The following is a 20130-nucleotide window of genomic DNA, read 5'->3' as shown; positions in this document are numbered from 1 at the left end:
GTACTCATGTCAGCCGTTGCCACCACCACCATCACCACCAGCAGTGCTGTCGTCGTCCGACCAGCCGACACTATGCAATGATCCGTAGATACGCAGACTCAACCATTCCACATCTTTCGGAAGCGAGCGTGGTTACGCGAGATCTGTAACCTGCATGTATGTGTACGCATGTATGTTGTATTATGTGTGAGTGCCGCCACACTGGTTGATAGATACGAGAATACGATAGAGACAAAGCTGCTAAAGTAGTAGACAGGGAAGCACGGTAGGAGGCTAAGCATAATGCTAGTTCGGTGGACGTTGCAGTGTTAAAAAGGGGTATAGTGAACTTCGATCGACGACGTGACAATTGTGAAAGAGATCGAAGACGCGCAAAATTTACGATAGTTCTATGCCAAAGACATGAACGAGAGAGGCGGTTCCATGTATACACATGCGAATAGAAAATTGTCTCTAATTAAGAGTATAATGCTCTGTGCGTTTACAAAAGTGTACAATGGTATACGTCCGCTTTAAGGATCCTGTGCCACCTCCTTGTGTTTACATACGCATGGAATTATAGTGTATGTGTATATGTGTGCAAAAAAAAGCAAGGTGAAGTATTTGTACCAGAAAAAAAGACACTAGTGGAGGGAGAGGAAGGGCGGAGGGAGGGAGGGAGGGAAGGCGAATACACGCATGCAATCGACGAAACGTCTTGCTACGAAAACGCACTGGTGTTTCGATGTGTTATAATATTACGTTGTATTAACATTGGATGGCCGACTTATGGATATTTTACGCGGCCCCGCGTTGTTTGTGACTAACAGCGTGCAACGCGACCAAAAATATGCGTATCTTTTTGAGCGGTTCTTCGTTTCCGAGTTCGTGTGCGATCGATACGTCAGTTCGTCGCGATGTGTTAAGTCAATCCGTTGTCTGACGATGTCATTCATAATGTTCATCAGTCGAACATGTCATCGGTTTCATGATTTCTTTAATAAATAGTATAATTAACTATTTATTTGTACTCGTACATCGCCATAAAGAACGACAATAGTGTCGGTGGTGTCGGGTGGTAGTGACAGTGAGGTCGACAACAACGACGACAACGACAACGACGACGACGACGACGACGACGACGACGACGGTGGCGGTGACTGTGACGGCGGCGGCAGTGACAGTGGTGGTAGAAATAACTGTGGCGGCGGCGGCGGCGGTGGCGGTGACGGTCGAATGGCGGTCGCGGTGGCGATCGTGATAGCGACGGTAGCGACGGTAGTAACGATAATACCGAAAACAGCGACGATAGAAACGACGGCAGTGATAACGAAGATCGCGAAACAATGGATACACTTATAACCGGAGGGATTTCTTGTACCATAATAAGACGATAGATGGAAAAATATGCAAACAAAATCAACGAGAAGCAAAAAGAGAAGAAGAACTGATTGCGAACTATAGAGAAGGATTCGCGAACAAACAAAGTGAACAAATGTAAAATTGAAAGGAATAAAACAGTTTCGACCGCAGGTTCGTTTACAGTGGCGGGTATATCGTTTTCTTTTTTGTTTAAGTATATCTGTATACACACTCGTTCTGCAAGTACGAATTATCATGTGCATGGAAGCGACGTTGCGATGGACAATAGACTGTGGATAATAGATAGTCGGATCTTTGTGTTGAACATAATATTACGGCAAGGGGAACAGACTTAGAGAAAGACATATGAACGGGTTAAGCGTATACTCGTCTCGCGTGCCAAAGGAGAAGCGACTGGATGTAACAGTGCATCATCTGAGATGAACACATCGTATGGTTGCTCACTAGTGCTATTTATCCCCCGTGATCGTAAATGTGGACTACATGAATGACACGAGTGTTGAATTAAGTAGTGCAAAGTGAACGCGTGTAGGTTTTGTATATTGTAGGTGTAAATACGCCTATGTTACGGTTCGTACGAAAGAGCGTGGTATGTCAGGAGCTGTCTCGAAGATTTCATACAACGAACGAGCTCGCTATCTTGTTGAATCTTTGTACACGCGAAACGAATAATGGAGACCTTATTGCCTGGCAATACAAACAGTCAATCGTACAGTCCGCAATTAAAGACCGTCTTAAAGACATATCAGCTATCCGCTGTGAAAAGCTTACAGGGTCCGAGCTCGGCTTTGCTTGGTATGGACTGTAAGAGCCTATTACAAGATCAGGCACCTTGTTACTCCCCTTCGAGTCGATCGAGTAATTGTGTCATTGATTCAGCATCCGAGCAAGTCTCTACGAAAGATATTGAAAAAGATAATAATTTATCAGTGACACCTCTTATCCCATGTAAAGTTCGCAGGACGGATCAACCGCTTGAAGATTCTGACGAGGATCCTCAATTAGAGCGCTCGAAAAATGTTTGTGAGAAGAGAGAATTGGAATTTCAAATTCCAATTCTAACTGCACCCGATCAAAGTTGTTCCGAAAGATGCGAGACTGTTTTAGAGGGTGAAAGGATATCTTGTTTTGTGGTAGGAGGTGAAAGGAGGTTATGTTTACCACAAATTTTGAATACAGTGCTGCAAGATTTCTCACTTCAACAGATCAATCAAGTGTGCGATGAATTACAAATTTATTGCTCACGATGTACACGAGATCAGTTAGAGGAACTAAAACATTCAGGAATTCTGCCCCGTAATGCTCCTTCCTGTGGCCTTATTACTCAAACAGATGCCGAAAGGCTTGTCAGTGCTTTGCTTTTAAGGACAGAATCATGTGACCTCTCTAAAATTGGTCCAAACGAGGATAATACAGAAAAGATCGTGTCTGCTAAAAGTGATACCAATAAGGAAGCTATTGTCAAATTTAAAGTATATCACGAGTGTTTTGGGAAATGTAAAGGCATTTTTGATGCAAGTTTGTTTGAATCTGACGATTCAGTATGTATAGAATGTATCGAATGTGGCTGCCAATTTTCACCTCAATGTTTTGTTAGACACGCTCATAGATCTCTCGAAAATCGTACTTGTCATTGGGGTTTTGATTCTGCAAACTGGAGATCATACCTATTACTTTCACGGGAACAAGACAATTATAATAAATCACTCAATATATTTCGAGAATTAAAAGAAAAACATCTGTTATTGGGTTCCAAACGAAAATCAGAGGTATTGTACTTTCCATATTACTTCTTTCAAGTATTTATATTTGATATAATTTTCCAATTTTACTGCTTAATTAATACTGATTGTATATTAAAATACGAATAGAAGAAGAAAATAAAGAATCCTTTTCCAGTTGCGCCATGATTCAGAAAGATTGGCTAAACGAATTAGAAGAGATGTAACAAGAGATGAATGTCCAGGAATATATAACGGAAGTGGCTTAGGCTTATATCATCCTGTATCACAGGTAGCTAATGCAACTGATCCATATCTACAAATGCAATGGGCAGTTTTTGAATTAGCAGCTAGAGGGGCATCAGCTTTTCGACCTTGGAACACTACAAGTACTTGCAAGCATAAAGATAGGTAAGGATAGCATTGAATATATATATACACACTCGCATCAGTATTTATGTTGACACGTAAGGTTCTATTATAAATGATAGTTAAAAAATAAAGTTTCAATGGCATAAGTGTAAGAGCTTATTTATCGTATAGATGTGTTTATTGAAGTTTAACAAAAAGAAGAAAGTACATGAAATGCAAACTAATTCCTATACAGATTGTGTAAAACAGCAAAATGTTTAATATAACTGAAGATGGAAAGTATGACATTGACATTGCAATTTAATGCACATCTTACATTATTATAACTTTTTTAGTATGAAGTTTGACATTCTTTGGCTCTTACTATTTCTAAAAGGCGACTTGGTATAGTTCTAATTAATTTTTTCAGCACAGTGGAGCTTAATTCATTCCATTTTTCCTTCAATGCTTTTATAAATTTTGATTTTATGTATCTTTCAGTTACAATTATTCAACGATCTAATTCCTCCCACAAATGCTCGATCAGCTTCAGATCGGGGCTTTGAGGTGGCCATGAAAGCAAATTTAGATTTTTGGTTTCAAAAAGTTCTTTTATAATCCTTGAGGTGTGCTTTGTTGCATTTATGCATAGAAGAAAACAAAATCTCCTATAATAATTCAACATACTTGGAGTCAGAGTCAGTTTCCCTTCAATTATTATTGTTTCATGGTTGGAGTTATAAGAGTTGGTTTAAACGCATTTCCTACTTTCCTCCATACATATTGTCTTTTATTTGACTTCATTTCAAATTTTGGTTCATCATTTCAAATAACTGTTTTTCAGAAAGAAATTGGCTTTTTAGAATATATCTGAGCAAATTTTAAATGCTTTGCAGCATCGATTTTTGAAATATATGGCCTTTTCCGTGATATACGGTCATGCAGATTGCCTTCATTTATATGAGATTTTATTTGTGTAATTCTAATGGGCAAACATAAATTTTCTTTCAATTCTCTGACACTAAAAAATGGATTTTTTTTAACTTCTCGAACTATTTAATCTGTCTTGACTAATTCCTCCTTCTTCCAGTTCTAGTTAAATTTGTTGGTCATCTAGCAATATTTATTTTTTTAAATATCTTTCTTACACCTTCTCTCGAAATGCTGAAGTTCATAGCAATATTTTTCAAAGATTCGTCATTTGCTGGACAATTATAAATTTGTACTGGTTGCACTCAATTCTCTAACTTTCAGAATTTTTGTTTTTTTCTTCTAGAATTTTTTCTTCAGAATTGTGTATACACAAAATATATCATTTAAACTTCTTTAGATATGAAAACATACAAATAACTAACTACAAACCTAATATTTTAATAAAAAAAGCAAGAATAATTCAAGAATTACATTTTTAATTGAAAAATCTAGAGTAATACTAATAGTTTGGCTTGAAGGTGTCAACATAAATACTGACGCGACTGTACGTTTAAAGTAAGAACACAATAAGTTGTATAATATAAATATATGATGTTTTCTGTGAACAGCCCATCGTTGGTGCCTGCATATCTAAGCCGAGGTCCACCTGTATTGCAACATCCAGAACGTGTGGTTCCACTCTCTGAATGTAAACGTTTTGAACCACATTTTCAACCAAATGTAGCCTTAGCACCTATACCTGCACCATCAGTGCCTGTAGTACTTCCACCATCTGCCCACCATCAACGACGGCATCACCATGAACACAAACGTTATAATCATCACTTATCAAGCCCTAATGAGAAGAAAGAACCTCCATCAGACAGTGTGAAACTTGAGAAAACTCCTAGGTCTCCTAGTTCTGGACCTAATGTTGGCACTTATTCTGCATTCCCTTCATATACATCTGAAAGCAATCAGAAAGAATTGCCACAGATAACTAAAAATGATGTCGGTGAAGAAGAAGAGAGTAGTACTGCAGTAACATCTTCAACAGTGAACATAGAACCACCTTCAACAGACATTGGTAACTCTGCACTGGAAAGTGATTCTGACTCAGAAGGAACAACAGCAATAGATTTAGAAGATAGACTAGTGGCTTTAGAAGTACCGCAAGATGTCCTGGAGCTAGCACGGCGTATAGTTTCAGAGAATGCACAGTTGCGACGTCATCGGCGTTCGGATGCCCGCGAAATATCTCGATTGCGCAATCAATTACAAATGCAACAGCAACTACAATCTAATTGTGATGATAAAAAGGAGGAACCAGCAAATGCAAGCGCAGCAGACAGTACAGAAGGTAGTGAAGCAACGGAAGCTATAATACCTTCAAATGATAAAGAGTCTGAACCTGTTGTTCTAGCAGTTAGTAAAGAATAAAATCAATGATTAGAGTTTTTTAAATTATTTAATACAAAACTGCTCAGCAATTTTTTGCATCGCTTATCTTTTGGCCAGATAGGCGTGCATTAAATTTAGTATTAGATCTAATAATAATGATAAAATTCTAAATGAATAAAAATCTGTTTAGGTTTATGTGATACATAGAAAGCCTTCAACATTGTAAAATTTAATTTCAAATTTTTATTGTAATCATATTTCATTGTATCGATTTTTAACTAAAATCGAATGTAGATATTGTAATATATGGAAAAGCAACATAAGTTAACCAGAATTTACCATGCCATTTAATAGTTATACTTAAACGATCATTAAATAAGTTTTTCATGCATATTAAATATGCCCACCACAAAGATTTTTATGATCACTTGTTTAATTAGACAATTAAACGATGGTCAGGAAATAAGAGATTAGATTGCTTTCCATTTACTTTTTATAGTCATGATTGCATAATGTAAATACATTCAAGTATCATAGGTGTATGTTTATATTAATAGCATTATCATGCAAAATATTGCTAAAGTACAAAAAACCTTTAGGTGCTATATTGTTATATTAGGAATGTTCTAAGCATAAATCTAGGTGTATTTCAGCAGTTCGTACTATACCATAATATTAAACACCGTGATTATGTTTTGTTTTTATGTTTACAGCGTCAAATACAAATGAAATTGTATTTCTCGCTAATAAACTCAATTCATCGAATAATTATAATAATTAATTAAATAAATTTAATTAATTATATAATTAAATTGTATTATAATTATACATATATAATTATATAGTTAAATAAATTTAATTAATTATTAAAATTTAACTTATTGATTTCTTGTATATTGAATAATTCTTATATTATTTTGTGACATGTAGCTAATTTCAATTTCTTACAAGTAAATTTATTGTACTGTGAACAGCTGGAATAAGAATGGGATGAATGTTATTTTATTAAAGGCGCACGGAATCGCGATATGTGTACTTTTTTTGTTTCTTTTTTGCAATATTGTATAATATCCCTAAATAATAATTATTTTGTAATGATTTTTAATTTTTCGGCAAAAATACTATAGAGTATAAAATTGCCGTAATGAGGTGGTTACATAGAATTATTATCCTTTTTGGTATTACTATTTATTTGAGACATAGTATCTACATATCATTTTAGTTGTATTTACTATTTGGAAAATATTTAACCCTGTGGGTCGTGAAATTTTAAATGTGATTTATTGAAAATAATTTTACATGATTGGAAATTGTTTTATGATAATAATGTATAATTGATATTCCTAGGGGATTATGGAGCAAAATTATAAGCACAATTTTACCTTTTATTGACTACTATTATTCTTTCTGCTCATTATTATGGTGTGTACATGCAATAATAGAAAATACATTTTTTGAAATATTTATGAAAAATCAACACTGATTTAGAGATATACCTAGATACGCACTAGATGTTTAAGAGTAAGACAACATAAACATGAAGATATATATAAATATTTAACTAACGTACATATTTGTATATATCTCGAACACACTTTTCTAACTTTCACTTCTTTTTTTTTTTAATTTCATGTACTCCTTTATTTTGTTAAATTTTTTGTCATTGTTTTGCTTTTTTAATCTTGCAATATGTGAAATTAGTATAATCTAAACGTGAATTCCTTCTATTTGAGTACAGTTTTTGAAAAATTGTATATCAAATAATTATGATATTGTTTTTGTGGAAATATAATTAAAAATTCCATGTGGATAAAGTATTTGAACAATTTAAAGTATATTGGAAAGGTTGTTTTATAAGCTTCAAAAGCTTTTTGTATTGGTACATATTAGAAATACGATATAAATCCTACACATATTTACATACTATAGTAAAACCAGTTAGTTATACATTTGTGTATTTGAAACATACATACACATATATTTCGAGACTGCTTCGAAGATCTCTTATCATATACATTTTTCTAACATAACAAGAGTGCCAGTAATTCTTGTATCACATCAAAGCACAAGACATAAGAAATTTCCATTTTCAATTTTATTATTCGCAACACTAGCTTTTTAAATAAAAATGAACGATAAATTTTCAAAGCAATCTGTTAGATGAAGAAATTGAAGGTGTATGATATAATGGATTATATAGGATAAATGCATTCACTATTATACTTCGTATAATATTTGGTCAATACATATGACATATATACGTTACATCATATTGTTGTAATATTATAAGCATCCCACCTACGGTTAAGAATGTAATAATTTATGATTTTCATACACTCAGTTTATTACAGATATCTAGAGTACGTCGTAAAATAGTAACATATATGAATTGCATAAAGCTCGGTTTTTTTTTTCAATATATTTGAGATCTGCAAATGAAGTTTCAATGAGATCATGTAACTGCCATGACTAAAGATGTATTTTAATTTTGAATGGGTGATGTACTAAGTTAAAATGGGAAATTACAAATAAATACACAATATGCGACGTCTGACTTTATTAACATTTTTGTCATGATATGCGACGTCTTGATGTGGATTTCGTTCGTTCGAATAAATAACAATTCGCTAATTGGCTTTTACTTGATTAAGATGATTCATCAAAACAATGTTACCGAGTGTTTCGTAAATAAGAGGAAATCGTTGTTGTTATAATGTATTTATTTTAACTTTGGAAAAAAAGAAGAGTCGTGGGCAGTAGCTAATGTGACTATTGTGTACGTTGAATGTACATTCAATATTTGAAGCGCATTTGACATGCGTATAATTAATGTTTAAGAACTCGTTCGATTTTCATTTCGAGTAGTAGGCTATAATAGGTTTCTTTATTTGTGTTGCAAATAGAAGTATGAAATCCTAATCGAACGAGTTTCGAAATCTTGTTTCTTCGGTCGCGTTCATGGCTCGAAATTCAAGAAAATAAACTATTGATAAGTCGTTTGTTACGCAATAAAGGATCGTTCGATGCGAATAGTTTCATATAATTAGATGATTTCAATACGCTGCTTCGTATATGAATTTATGTATGAATAAATAGCGTGCCATTGGTCTCGACAGAGTTGTGTAAGTAATAGTCGTTCTTCCTAATACGGTTCGAGACCTGTGTTTGAATTGTCATAAATTTAATTCATCAATGAGATAAATAAGGAAAAAAATTACCGGGGACGTGGTACGTATATTTCTATCGATCTAGTGAGTTCAAGAGAGGTAAGGGTTTACAATCCTCTCGAGCTACTATCAATAGTTTATTTTCTTAATTATGAACACACTTGTTCCACGATTAATGGCATAATAGGTTTAGAATAAATGTGTTTCATAATAACACAGAAATATTTTTAAGAAATGAAGCGTGTCATTAAAAATAATATAAAACAAGTGCAATATGAAAGTACAAAATTTAACCTTTCATTTGAACTTTGTATATTTTACAAAAAAAAAGAAAAGAAAGAAACGGATATATGGACGACTTCTCCGGTACTCTAAATTCTAGTTATAAGAATTTTGAAAATGTTTTACCATTAGAATCTCAAGAACCTGTAAGACCATGATCCTGATAACGTACTTATATAGCGTTGAATTTTTGGATATTCTCTAATGATAACGATAAAACGATGGAGCGGTTTAGAACGATTTAAAAATAAACAATTTTCTAATCGCTTGAACGTTATCCTGAATTTTGTATGATCGAATATTTATATTCGAACGACGAATTCCATATTATTTATGGATCGATATATATAACAATGGATATTAAGTAGTTCCAGTAGCGATCTGATTGATCTTTGGTATAATTGTAGAGTAAATGTACATACATATAATTATTTTCCAAAAAAATACTCATTGTTAAATGTATATGACGGAAACTGTTATAGATAAGGCTATTATCGTCATTTATATTAATTGAGATAATAAACGACATTTCGATTAAATAACATTTTTCCATATTATTGCATTGATAGTGTATATTTAAAGAAAAAAAATGTTATTCGTATATTATACATGTGTGACAATCGTATTTTTTTATTTTTCTTTCTCGCATTGTTTTACTTTCGTTGAATAAATTTGCGGCCCCGTGTCCATAAGTTTCTATCATAGATAAGTAATTAAGTATAATCTTTGTATATATGTTACCTAAAATTACATAATTAATTATTTTTAATACATATACTGATTCGTTTCGAGATTCAGAAACTCTGAATTACATGATATTTAATTTAAATATCTTTAAGATTTTCTTTTTTTTAATTGTGATTTTGCATTGTTAGTAGAAGGATATTTTAAACTAAAAACGAAGAGATATTATCGAACTACATACAAGTTAACTCGTGTGATTGTACATTTTATATGATATATCGTCGTACACACACATGCAATCACACGAAATAAGTCTACCTGCATTACATTCGTGTATCGCTAAAGCGCCGTCTACCTGTTGCATTCACCACTATAAGTGCCTGAATTCCAGTTTCATCCAAAATCCTTTAGGAGAACGAAAGACTAATTAGATTTCTGGTTCGAGACTTTACCGTTATACTCTTAGTATATTTATATTCTTCGATGTAAAATATCTTAAATACTTTTACTTAAACTTTACTACTTACACACAGAAGATTTGTACAACATTTATTAGCATGTTTAATATGTGTACTTCTGTTATGCTGTGCCTGGCCTCAGTGAATTTTTGACATTTAACGATTCATGTTTTGGAAGTGTGATTTTAACGCAACATTGAGGGAAAAGAATGGCTTTTTTATGTCCAGTGCGTATACGGCGAGGAAAGAAAAAGAAACGTGAGTAGAAAATCAACGTTCTATGTTTTTACTGAACTTACTGTCGCATATACTTAATCTTTCCGTACCATTACGTATGTTGTGTAATTCATGTTTCTATTATCATCTTTTTAAAAATAAGATCAAGATTTCAAAGTCTCCACAACTTTTATACATTGCAAAAAGTAAGAAATGTTAAACAAAAAGTACTCAATTCGAAATGACAAGGTTTTATTTGTAGGTAAAAACTTTGAAGATATTGTAAAACTACAGTTATATTTTCAGCAAAAAGCTACACATTTATTTTTATCTTATAGCAGAAAGTATTATAACAGTTCTTTTCGCTGTGAAAGATCTTGAAAGTTACCTCTTTTAAAATCTTTGTTTAAAAATGAGACGTATTTCATAGGAAAAAGAATAAAAATAGTACAAATTGTGTAATTTAAATAATTTTCTGCAATATAGCTGGAGTACATAATTTTAATTTGGAAAAAGATTGTGTTGGAGGAGGTGGTACAGGTTTGGGTTTAGGAACCAAAGTACCATTGCCGCCTGGTCGTATAACAGGAAGTGCTAGTATTGAAACTTTAGTTAGAGTAGGTATTGAAAAAGAAAATGGACTTTCACCAGATAGTAAAATGGTCATTGTCCATGACTTTACGCCTTGTGTTGACGATGAGCTCCAAGTGAAACGTGGCCAGGTTAGCAGCTTTTTATTCTACATTGCTTAAAAGAAATGTAAATAACTTTTTATATGGTTCCTTTATTACATATTTTTATATTCACTTTATGTTTTATAAAACTATATTTAATTTCATTCTGTTTAATATTATAAATGTAAAATGCATTTTTTGATGGTGTTGTTTTGTTCATTTTCTGCATATTCTAGGTTGTAAATGTTTTGTATAGAGAGAATGATTGGGTGTATGTAATAGCAGCTGATACTCGTATGGAAGGCTTTGTACCACATTCATATTGTGCACCTTACACATCGCAGCTTGCTGAATTAACACTTGCTACTCTTATGAACAATGTGAAAAAGAAACTACCAAGGTCTAATGAGACTGATTGTGATTTTGCTGGTACAGGTCGTTCGCAAACAGTTGATGCACAACAAACTGACACAGGATCTGCATCAGACTGTGAAAGTTATGCTCGTAATGTGACTACTGCTGATACAAATGTTAATAGATCTAATATTACACAATCTCAAAATTCTATTCAAACTATATCTTCTCAGCCCGATGTGCACCCTTTCTTTAAAGTAAATATACAAATATTTTAAATTCATATCTATAACGTAAATACATTGGATGAACAAAAATTTTATAAATATGTCATAGGATCCATCAGCTGGAAGATATATTGTACTTTATACTTTTGTCGCTAGAGATGAAAATGATGTTAGTGTAGAAAGAGGAGAATTTGTAACTGTGCTCAATCGTGATGATCCTGACTGGTTCTGGGTACTTAGACACTGTGATGGCAATGAAGGATTTGTACCATCTGGATTTGTATATCCAGGACATGTTCTTCATTCTTATGCAACAACAACTAGTACAACTACCACTACTACTACTGCAGCTACAACATCTGCAGAAACACATAGCTTAGGTAAGTTTAATTTCTAATAGATCAAAGTGAGAATTGAATTGAATTTTTGTATTGGAAACATTATACAGGGAAAGGTAATAATATACCAGGGAATGAGTCATTGCAACAAAAAGGTTTACGAGATTTTCGAGATGAAACAAACGGAACAGAATTAGTTGTACTTTATGATTATAAGGCGCAGGCGCCAGATGATTTGTCAGTAAGAAGAGCTGATTGGATTTATGCAGATTTGGGAAATCAAACTGTGGATGGTTGGTTATGGGCATATGCACCTAAGACACGCAAATATGGTTTCATTCCAAAAGCATATGCCCGTCCTCCTGCTATGACAAGCTTATGATACAAACTATAATCTTATGTATCTTGCACTTTTTGCATATATTCAACTAATAAAGTACTTTTATATAATACTGCATTTTAAACAATACTCAGCCACATGGATACATGAGAATTATTTCTATGTAAGTATTTTTACTAACATTATTAGTAAAAATTTTATTAACTTTTTCATTTGTGTTTTTCGATAATATAGTTAATGTACAGTAACATTAACATTGAGTGTAGCACAATCGGATGTAATGTGACAAAGGAGACCTTCGTGCAGGACTATACAATCACCTGTTGACAAAATATCTCGAGGACATTGGGCTGTTCTTAATGAATTCACTGGACCTGTATATGTCAGGGAACGTAAGCCTTCAGTATCAAACTTATCTACAGCCTGTTGTGGAAATAGCATATTTTTTATTATATTCATATTATATATCATGTATATAGATTTAACTATATGTCTAATTGAATATGTTTGATGAATATACCTGAATGCTACAAAGCAGTTTCTCTGTAGTGTTTCCAATATCTAATCCAGCAACCCAGGCAATAATTATGCTATTCTCACAGTGATTAATTTTGTTACATTGATCTGTAGAACGTAATCGAGCAGCTAGTACTGATAATGGCAATCGGTTCCGAAACTTTGGATTAATCTGACTACTGTTAAATAGTCTTGCAACAGGATCTCTTATTATGAAGATATATCGAAGGAATACATACGATATTAAGCTGTATCACATTTTAGAAAAGAATAAGATATACTTACGGGAGTTTATTGGAAACTAAAAGAAGGGCTAGACATCGACTAGAATTTACAGATAAAGCCTTAAAACTAACAATCAGTGTACTTTTAATGCCTGGCTCCACATTCAAAATGGGTACTTCTGGATGATCAAAAATAAAATGATGTGTTAATGCTGAAAAAGCAACATTTATAGCGCAATCGATTCGTGGACATCGGATTGGTCTGCGAGAGCATTCTGCTGTAATTTGTCCATTAAGTTTAGTCTCAGATGTATACAATTCTGGATTTCCTTTTTTGTATAGATTACAATAACTATGTTGTTTTTGTTTACTATCATTGATGTCTCTTTCTTCTCGAATATTGTTTTGATCTTTATCTCGCTCGCCATCAGTACTATCTTCAGAATCGTCGACATTGCGACATCCACATGTACTCTTTTCTGTATTCGTTACTGGTGTCGAATAATTTTGATTTCTAGACTTAACATAAGCTTGTTCAGATTGATGATACCTAACATGACACTCTGGTTGTTGACGCGGAGCTTGCATTTTTCTTGGACAAATATATATGGAATTTAAACTAGTATTGCTCTCTTGAGATAAACTTAGATTCTCATTTTGTAATTGCACTTGACAAAGAATACAACCTGAATCTGTAATATGCAATCATAATCTGAAATTTCTATACCTTGTATTTATAAGTTCTCTTAAGACTTATTTAGACAATTTAGATTTTATATATATACGTACAAATACGTATATATATATATATATATATATATATTAGGAATCGAATTAATATAATAAAAGACTATATAATTGCAATAGGTTTTGCAAAAGTCTACTTTAACCCACCTGATGGAATAGTAAATTGTTGAATACAGTATTGGCACAGAATGTGCTCTGCAGAACAAGGAATATTTTGATGAAAAGCAGAGTTTATGTTTCCAGCTGCAAGATGACAAATAGCACAAAGTCCAAGTATTGTATTTGGTTGTTCTAAATATTTTCCTTCACAATCTTTCTTTTCATTTCCCTTTTTTTCATCATTAACCATTCTAATTCTACAGTATTTCTCCTCTTGTACTCTTCTTTCATCATTTAATTCTTTCGATTCAGCATGCTAAAAATATTCTATTAAGCTATTATTATATTCGTCAAATTGTTCTTAGAATTTCTTATCTAATCTTAGTTAAGTAACTACATAAATTATAAAATATTTGAATTATTTAAAAGCTATTCAACATTGAATCTTATGTATTTGAAGTACTCTACCACGTACCTTGTTCGGAAACTGTGTAGGATTGTAGTATAGTTTGTTAACCCGATAATTCTCTTTTTCCATTTTCTTTTTTTCAAGTCCTAAGTCAAGTCTTGTGTCTCTTTAATGATAATCTTTGACAATTGTCTATGTTGCTTTGTCAGAATATATTATTATTGCTGCAAAATGTAGCCATTGTACTCCACCTATCGTTGTTATAGCTTGAACAATTTTAACACAGACTCTAGATATGAATTTAAATATGTGAATACATTGCTTTCAAAAGCTGTATGACAATCAGAGTATCATGCATGTAAAAAGTAAATATCATTGGTAGATATTCTTGTGGGAAGGGAAATTAAGGAAAATACTTTTTTTCGTTTAAAAAGATTTAATACGAAACCATAATGGCATGTTTATAACAATGAAAAATCGTCTCATTAATAAATTGTTATTTAGTATGATTAGAGAAGAAGAAAATCAGAAGTAATTACCAAATATAATATCATATAAATGTCAACTGCTCACAAGTTATTTTTGTCAAGGTTCTTGAACATTCTGCATTCCAATAGTTTTGTGAATAATTTCCAGTATAATATGTATATTTTAAGTTAGAGTTTAAAGTAGATTCTAGGAATGCGTATATAAATAAATCGTTTTCATAATTTCATTAACAAAAATCCTTATATATTTTCGGTTTGCTATAATTTATTTAACAATGTTTTTCGTTCATCAACGAGATAAACTTCGATACGTACGATTTTTCAACTACATTTGAGGAACCATTTTGACACATGTATTTTTTGTCACATTCTGATACCTTCAAATATTTGAAAATCCATCAAAAACTGTAGATTAGAATCTTCATATAGTAATGTCACTATTTTTATTTATGCTTTTAGAACTTTATTCATATAGCTTCTCGAACGTAGATCTTAGATTCATTTGTTTTCGTTTTCGTCCATTGACGGAAAGAATAATTTAACAATTTTAAAAAACTTTTATGGCGAGTATTTACTAATGAGTACGAAAGTATTAATATACAGAACGAGACATACGGTTTGGAAATTGTGATTTTAATGAAATTCCAGATGTACTAAAACGGACTTTCTACATTTTAATTTTTTGAACTTTATAATATATGGTACAAGATGAAGCAGTATCTTAAATATGTGAATTGTTTACATGTATGTATTATTTGTTCTTGTGCAGTAGAAGACAATTTTCGAAAAGAAAAAATTATATTTCAACGTAAAAGTTGACACAAATAAAATTGTTTTACGGAAATAAAAAAATATGTTTAGTACATACATACATTATTAAGCACTACACAGTTTCATTAAAATCAGAATTTTCAAATTGAACAAATTTGTTAGTAACATTGCGACACAATATTCGAGAATTATTCAAGTGTATAAAAAGATTTCAAAACTATTGTAAAACGTTGCAACAAACAAGATCAATCAACTATATTCCCACTTAAACTACAATACGGTAGCATTACATAGAAAATAGATGATAGTACAAATCATTTATCAATAACAATATTTTGGTAATACAATATCGATGTAAGAAGCTTTAAGAATATAATAGGCCTCACCGAAGCGTAATGTCTGATATGCATACATACAGAATATCAGGCAATTGGCAAGATCTAAAGTCAACATAATACATACAAAATTATCAATAGCGAGTTCTTTACTGAAGTAAGTAGTTTCAATAAGACATTACAAGAAACATAGCAAAATATTATTTATGTAATCTTATACGTTTCTCTTTTTTCAGAAAAATGCCACGCATAAATCGTTATAGTATGCGACATTTTCATAAAAGTGTGTAATGTAAATTGCAGAGTTCTTTGTACATAAAAAACTAATAAGAAACAAATTGTAAATTAGCAATACTTTTTTACAAAATGGTTACTAAATAATTAATCTTTTTTATTAGTTTATTTTATGCTATTGATGTAAAATTTATACCTATTTGGCAGGAAACGTTTGTAAAATTAATACTATTTAGTTCTTACATCACTGAAGAAAGTATAGCGTGAACCATATCTGCAAAATTAAAGTAATGATATTTATCCACGATGACCTATCAATTTTTCCAGAATGATCACGTGTTAAGTTTATTATACAGATTATCACATTTCTTTTGTATTTGATTGTAACCTTTTAATTCTTATTAAGAAATTTCGGAATATACATTATTTTCAAAGTTTGTCAAGTTTTCAATACTCAAAGGTCTAATATTAGTTAAATGTAAATTGTCTAGTAACACACGGTTGTGTTTATCATTTAAATTAATCATACTACAACTTTTGCCTTTACCATTTGTTAACAAATGTTGTTTATCAAGCAACAGTAGCAATGGTAGCTCATTTGGTGTTTTTGTTGTTGCCCCTTTAGTAGTCAAATGATTGTTACAATCATTAGTGATTTGTTTTAAGTTTACTGAGGATGAACTGGCACTATGAGATAAAAATTGCAAAGAATTAGATTTAAACCACTTCTTTATCGATACTACTTCTTCCTGTAATTGTAAGTCCATCTTATTGTGTGTATTCAGTTGTGCACTATTTAAGTTTTTTGCAGTATATATATCATGCTTATGAGCGTCAGTATATTTAAAATTTGAAATTTGTTTATTTAATTCAAGATCATCAGTCTTATTATCTAAAATATCACTCATGCTTTGATATTTTCCTACGGAACTGATATCATGATTCAAAGATAAATTAATGTCACTATTGCTTTCCAGTTTGTTATTATTAAAGCCAAATTTGGAGTTTTTATTTGGCACATATTTTGTTGTACTTTCCACACCTCCAGAGGACGTTGACCCTAATCTGATTAGATTCATTTTTATTGGACTATTACTTAACGATTTCGATATACTATCTTTAAAATTAAATTTGCGTTTGTTTAATACCGCAGAGTCAACAGTTGGATCTTTTGCTGTATTTGATCCTTCAGCAGATGATGGTAAAGATATATTGGCCAATGGATTTTTTAAAGCCTGTAGATTCTTTAATAATTTTTGAAACTGATTTAAACTATGTATAGACAGTTCTCTTGTCTGTGAAAAATTACTATTTAATCCTGATGTAAAATTATTTGATTTTGTATTGTCTTCATTATAAAATCGTAATTTCTTACTGTCGGTGTCATCAGGATTTTCGAGAGACAAATTGCTCAGTTTTTTCATGTTAGCCTGTAGTTCTAATTCCCACTGTGAAGATATTGTTTCGCTTCCATCGACTGATCTTTTCCCGAGATGTTCTGTATCTTCTTGCAATTGGCAAGCATTCTGTAATACAATAAAATCTGTTAATTTTCTCGACAACTAAATTATATTAAAATTAAACCAAAAAGTTACGGACTATTTTACTAACATATTCTTGGACTCTATCACACTTATTAAGATGATGGGTCGTAATATCTTTTATTCTATTGTCATTTAGTTGATTAAATTCTATATCATAGTTTAGAGATTTTTGTGGACTAACTAGTTCCGCACCAACACCCGGTTCTCGAGGACCATTAGCTATAAAATCTAAAACAAAAAGAAATAACATGAATAACACACTTGAAAACAATTACTAATCCAGTTAATCTTAATAATAATAGTAATAATAATACCATTATCTCGCCGTTGTTGATGTATTTGATTACTAATTTCTTCTAATCTATGCAAACTTGTGGCATAATTAGTTTTTGCGACTTGTATTGCTTTCTGTATACATTCAACTCTCTCTTTTTGTGTTTCTAACATTTGATCACATTGAGCTTTCACTTCAAAGTACGGTCGTGCTTTTATTATAGCACGATGATGTTTTTCTTCTAATTGCAGTAATCTTTTCTCAGCATCATGAAACAGTATTGCTCGTCTATGATGCTCTCTAGCGCATTCTGCTTTCTGATTCTCTGCATCCATTACCTGAATAAAGATACATTAAACTAGGGTCAGACACGCTATATGGATTCTACATTTTGTATTCAACTTACTTTAAGAGTTGCATGGTTTAACATATCTTGCCATGCCTGGTCAAAATTCCATTCATGTTGATGCGACATAAATCTGCTTTCAGCTACAGCTACAGTTTCTTTTGCTGCTGCATGAATTTCGTTTGCTCTTTGAAATAATTGAGCTTGTTGTTGACATTGTACCTATATAATTATTTTATACAAGTAATTTTGACATTTCACCAAAATTTGTCAAATATTTTTTTACCTGAGCACGACGTGCAACTTCAAGTGCATCATAATAACATCTTGTTTTTTCAACACAACTGTTTCCTACTTTGTTTATGATATCCTTTAATCTCTTTGTGGTTTCGGACAATAACTGCCTAAATGCAGTATGAGCTTCCTAAACAAAAAATATATTTTATATTCATATTAGTAATTTTTCAATAGTAGTTTTTCAATAAAATAACTTACATTTAATTCTGTTTCAAGTTTATTTATGTCATCTGTCGCATCATTCAAGTTCTCCAGCTCGATCTACAATGTATTTATTTATTGTTTATAAAACTGAATACGCTATGACAAATAATTATATGGAAATGTATTCATTAAGAAAGATATTAATTTAATCATAATTATTCTTTTTTAATTTGATATTGTTAATCGACACATCTTCTATATAAAACAAATTTTTCAATGAAGGAGAAGTGAAAGCAAAGTGGAACATGGTACCAGGCTGTGTTAGGCATCATCATCGCAAATAGTAATTATATTTTTTTTACATATATAAACGATTACAGTTATACTGTTATCAAAAACAGACTTACAAATATCAGAAACATATAAATAGAAGATGCGTCATTACAGATAATCACCTGTATACGAGGATCTAAAGATCCATCGGCATTATCCGCAACATCCATGCTTTAATATTTGACATTTAATTGAACTTGACATATAATCGTGGACGTCAATTCATTGTGAGTTTGCACCTGCACACGATCATTTCGAATCATGAAAAATGTATAACTCTCACAGCATACAATTACTTACTATCGTTTACATTTCGAAAAGGTATGATGACAAACAATTACGGCTAACATTGGCGTCAACACTTACACACTACGAAGTTGTCCAGTATATGTACATATGTACATAGTACTACGAGCTAAATTATTGTGGCAGGAGTACATGCATACACACTGGTGCATACGCACAACAGGATACATATACATGTATATATAAAGTGCACATGTAGCAGAAATAAGTGGTGTGTGATCTGTCCATGCAAATGTACGTATCTTAACGAGCAAAACAATGACGTGTTAACGTTAAACAATAAGCTTTGTTGTTTTTATATTATTGATATGTAGATACATACACGACTATGTATCGCTCAAAAGTATAGAGTACTTTTCATATAATTGTAGCGTATTAAATTGTACATATAAACGATATCTCCTTTGTTCAAATGTTAGCAATTCCTTTGTATTTTCTATCAATTAATTGCGCCCATTTAAAACAACCAAACTGCATGGAATATATACAATAATTTTATCGCTGTTAATAGATAATAAGTTTAAAATTATTCTTGTTAGTAACGTAAGATGTACACAGGAAGCATCGAAATAAATA

At 31.8% G+C, this 20130-nt stretch overlaps 4 protein-coding genes and 1 long non-coding RNA gene across 9 annotated transcripts; 2 read left to right on the top strand and 3 right to left on the bottom strand.

Annotated features, from left to right (window-relative positions):
• Positions 1-24: 24 nt before the first annotated feature.
• LOC117228018 (uncharacterized) lies at positions 25-9738 on the top strand. Its single transcript, XM_076528706.1, has 3 exons — positions 25-3131; positions 3262-3494; positions 4976-9738. The coding sequence occupies exons 1-3, from the start codon at positions 2034-2036 to the stop codon at positions 5784-5786; spliced, it is 2142 nt and encodes a 713-aa protein (XP_076384821.1). The 5' UTR covers positions 25-2033; the 3' UTR covers positions 5787-9738.
• On the top strand, positions 8858-16233 carry LOC117228081 (Dachs ligand with SH3s). 3 transcript variants are annotated; one of them, XM_076528718.1, is made up of 7 exons: positions 8858-8975; positions 10481-10596; positions 11041-11276; positions 11465-11839; positions 11919-12189; positions 12258-12650; positions 12722-13024. In XM_076528718.1, exons 2-6 carry the CDS (start codon positions 10548-10550, stop codon positions 12527-12529), a joined length of 1203 nt encoding a protein of 400 aa, XP_076384833.1. In that variant the 5' UTR covers positions 8858-8975; positions 10481-10547; the 3' UTR covers positions 12530-12650; positions 12722-13024. The 3 variants fall into 3 exon arrangements, with proteins under 3 accessions (XP_076384833.1, XP_076384832.1, XP_076384831.1); XM_076528717.1 differs by lacking the exons at positions 8858-8975; positions 10481-10596 and adding exons at positions 10619-10760; positions 13118-16233 and having other exon boundaries at positions 12754-12879; XM_076528716.1 differs by lacking the exons at positions 8858-8975; positions 10481-10596 and adding exons at positions 10619-10760; positions 13118-16233 and having other exon boundaries at positions 12722-12879.
• LOC143263864 (uncharacterized) lies at positions 9751-10543 on the bottom strand. Its single transcript, XR_013037213.1, has 2 exons — positions 10408-10543; positions 9751-10285 (listed from the first exon to the last, which is right to left on the bottom strand). It is a non-coding gene; the product is annotated as an uncharacterized LOC143263864 (long non-coding RNA).
• Positions 12670-14611, bottom strand: LOC117228079 (uncharacterized). The gene is given in 5 exon segments (XM_076519429.1): positions 12670-12910; positions 13008-13209; positions 13289-13919; positions 14122-14433; positions 14542-14611. Coding segments are annotated over 5 exon segments (1404 nt in total). The 3' UTR covers positions 12670-12721.
• On the bottom strand, positions 15193-19977 carry LOC117228084 (uncharacterized). 3 transcript variants are annotated; one of them, XM_076528707.1, is made up of 8 exons: positions 19549-19977; positions 19371-19487; positions 18970-19032; positions 18761-18898; positions 18535-18696; positions 18169-18466; positions 17910-18082; positions 15193-17836 (listed from the first exon to the last, which is right to left on the bottom strand). In XM_076528707.1, exons 2-8 carry the CDS (start codon positions 19416-19418, stop codon positions 16712-16714), a joined length of 2007 nt encoding a protein of 668 aa, XP_076384822.1. In that variant the 5' UTR covers positions 19419-19487; positions 19549-19977; the 3' UTR covers positions 15193-16711. The 3 variants fall into 3 exon arrangements, with proteins under 3 accessions (XP_076384822.1, XP_033339638.2, XP_076384823.1); XM_033483747.2 differs by having other exon boundaries at positions 19615-19977; XM_076528708.1 differs by having other exon boundaries at positions 17922-18082; positions 19371-19777.
• Positions 19978-20130: the final 153 nt, after the last annotated feature.

This window comes from Megalopta genalis, chromosome 2, assembly GCF_051020955.1.
Source record: "Megalopta genalis isolate 19385.01 chromosome 2, iyMegGena1_principal, whole genome shotgun sequence".
Lineage (NCBI taxonomy): Eukaryota > Metazoa > Arthropoda > Insecta > Hymenoptera > Halictidae > Megalopta > Megalopta genalis.
Note: the sequence above shows the minus strand (reverse complement) of the source record. Positions and strands in the feature narration are given on the sequence as shown.

Bases quoted from the DNA above. Each gene is read 5' to 3' on its own strand.
- LOC117228084 (XM_076528707.1), bottom strand. From the start codon at position 19,418: ATGGATGTTGCGGATAATGCCGATGGATCTTTAGATCCTCGTATACAG. The intron at 18,899-18,969 runs GTAAGTTATTTT...TTTTTTGTTTAG, and splicing joins AACTTGAAACAGAATTAAAT to GAAGCTCATACTGCATTTAG. The intron at 18,467-18,534 runs GTAAGTTGAATA...ATCTTTATTCAG, and splicing joins TAAACCATGCAACTCTTAAA to GTAATGGATGCAGAGAATCA.
- LOC117228018 (XM_076528706.1), top strand. From the start codon at position 2,034: ATGGAGACCTTATTGCCTGGCAATACAAACAGTCAATCGTACAGTCCG. The intron at 3,132-3,261 runs GTATTGTACTTT...ATCCTTTTCCAG, and splicing joins GTTCCAAACGAAAATCAGAG to TTGCGCCATGATTCAGAAAG. The intron at 3,495-4,975 runs GTAAGGATAGCA...TTCTGTGAACAG, and splicing joins ACTTGCAAGCATAAAGATAG to CCCATCGTTGGTGCCTGCAT.
- LOC117228081 (XM_076528717.1), top strand. From the start codon at position 10,619: ATGTTTTTACTGAACTTACTGTCGCATATACTTAATCTTTCCGTACCA. The intron at 10,761-11,040 runs GTAAGAAATGTT...TCTGCAATATAG, and splicing joins ACTTTTATACATTGCAAAAA to CTGGAGTACATAATTTTAAT. The intron at 11,840-11,918 runs GTAAATATACAA...AATATGTCATAG, and splicing joins ATGTGCACCCTTTCTTTAAA to GATCCATCAGCTGGAAGATA.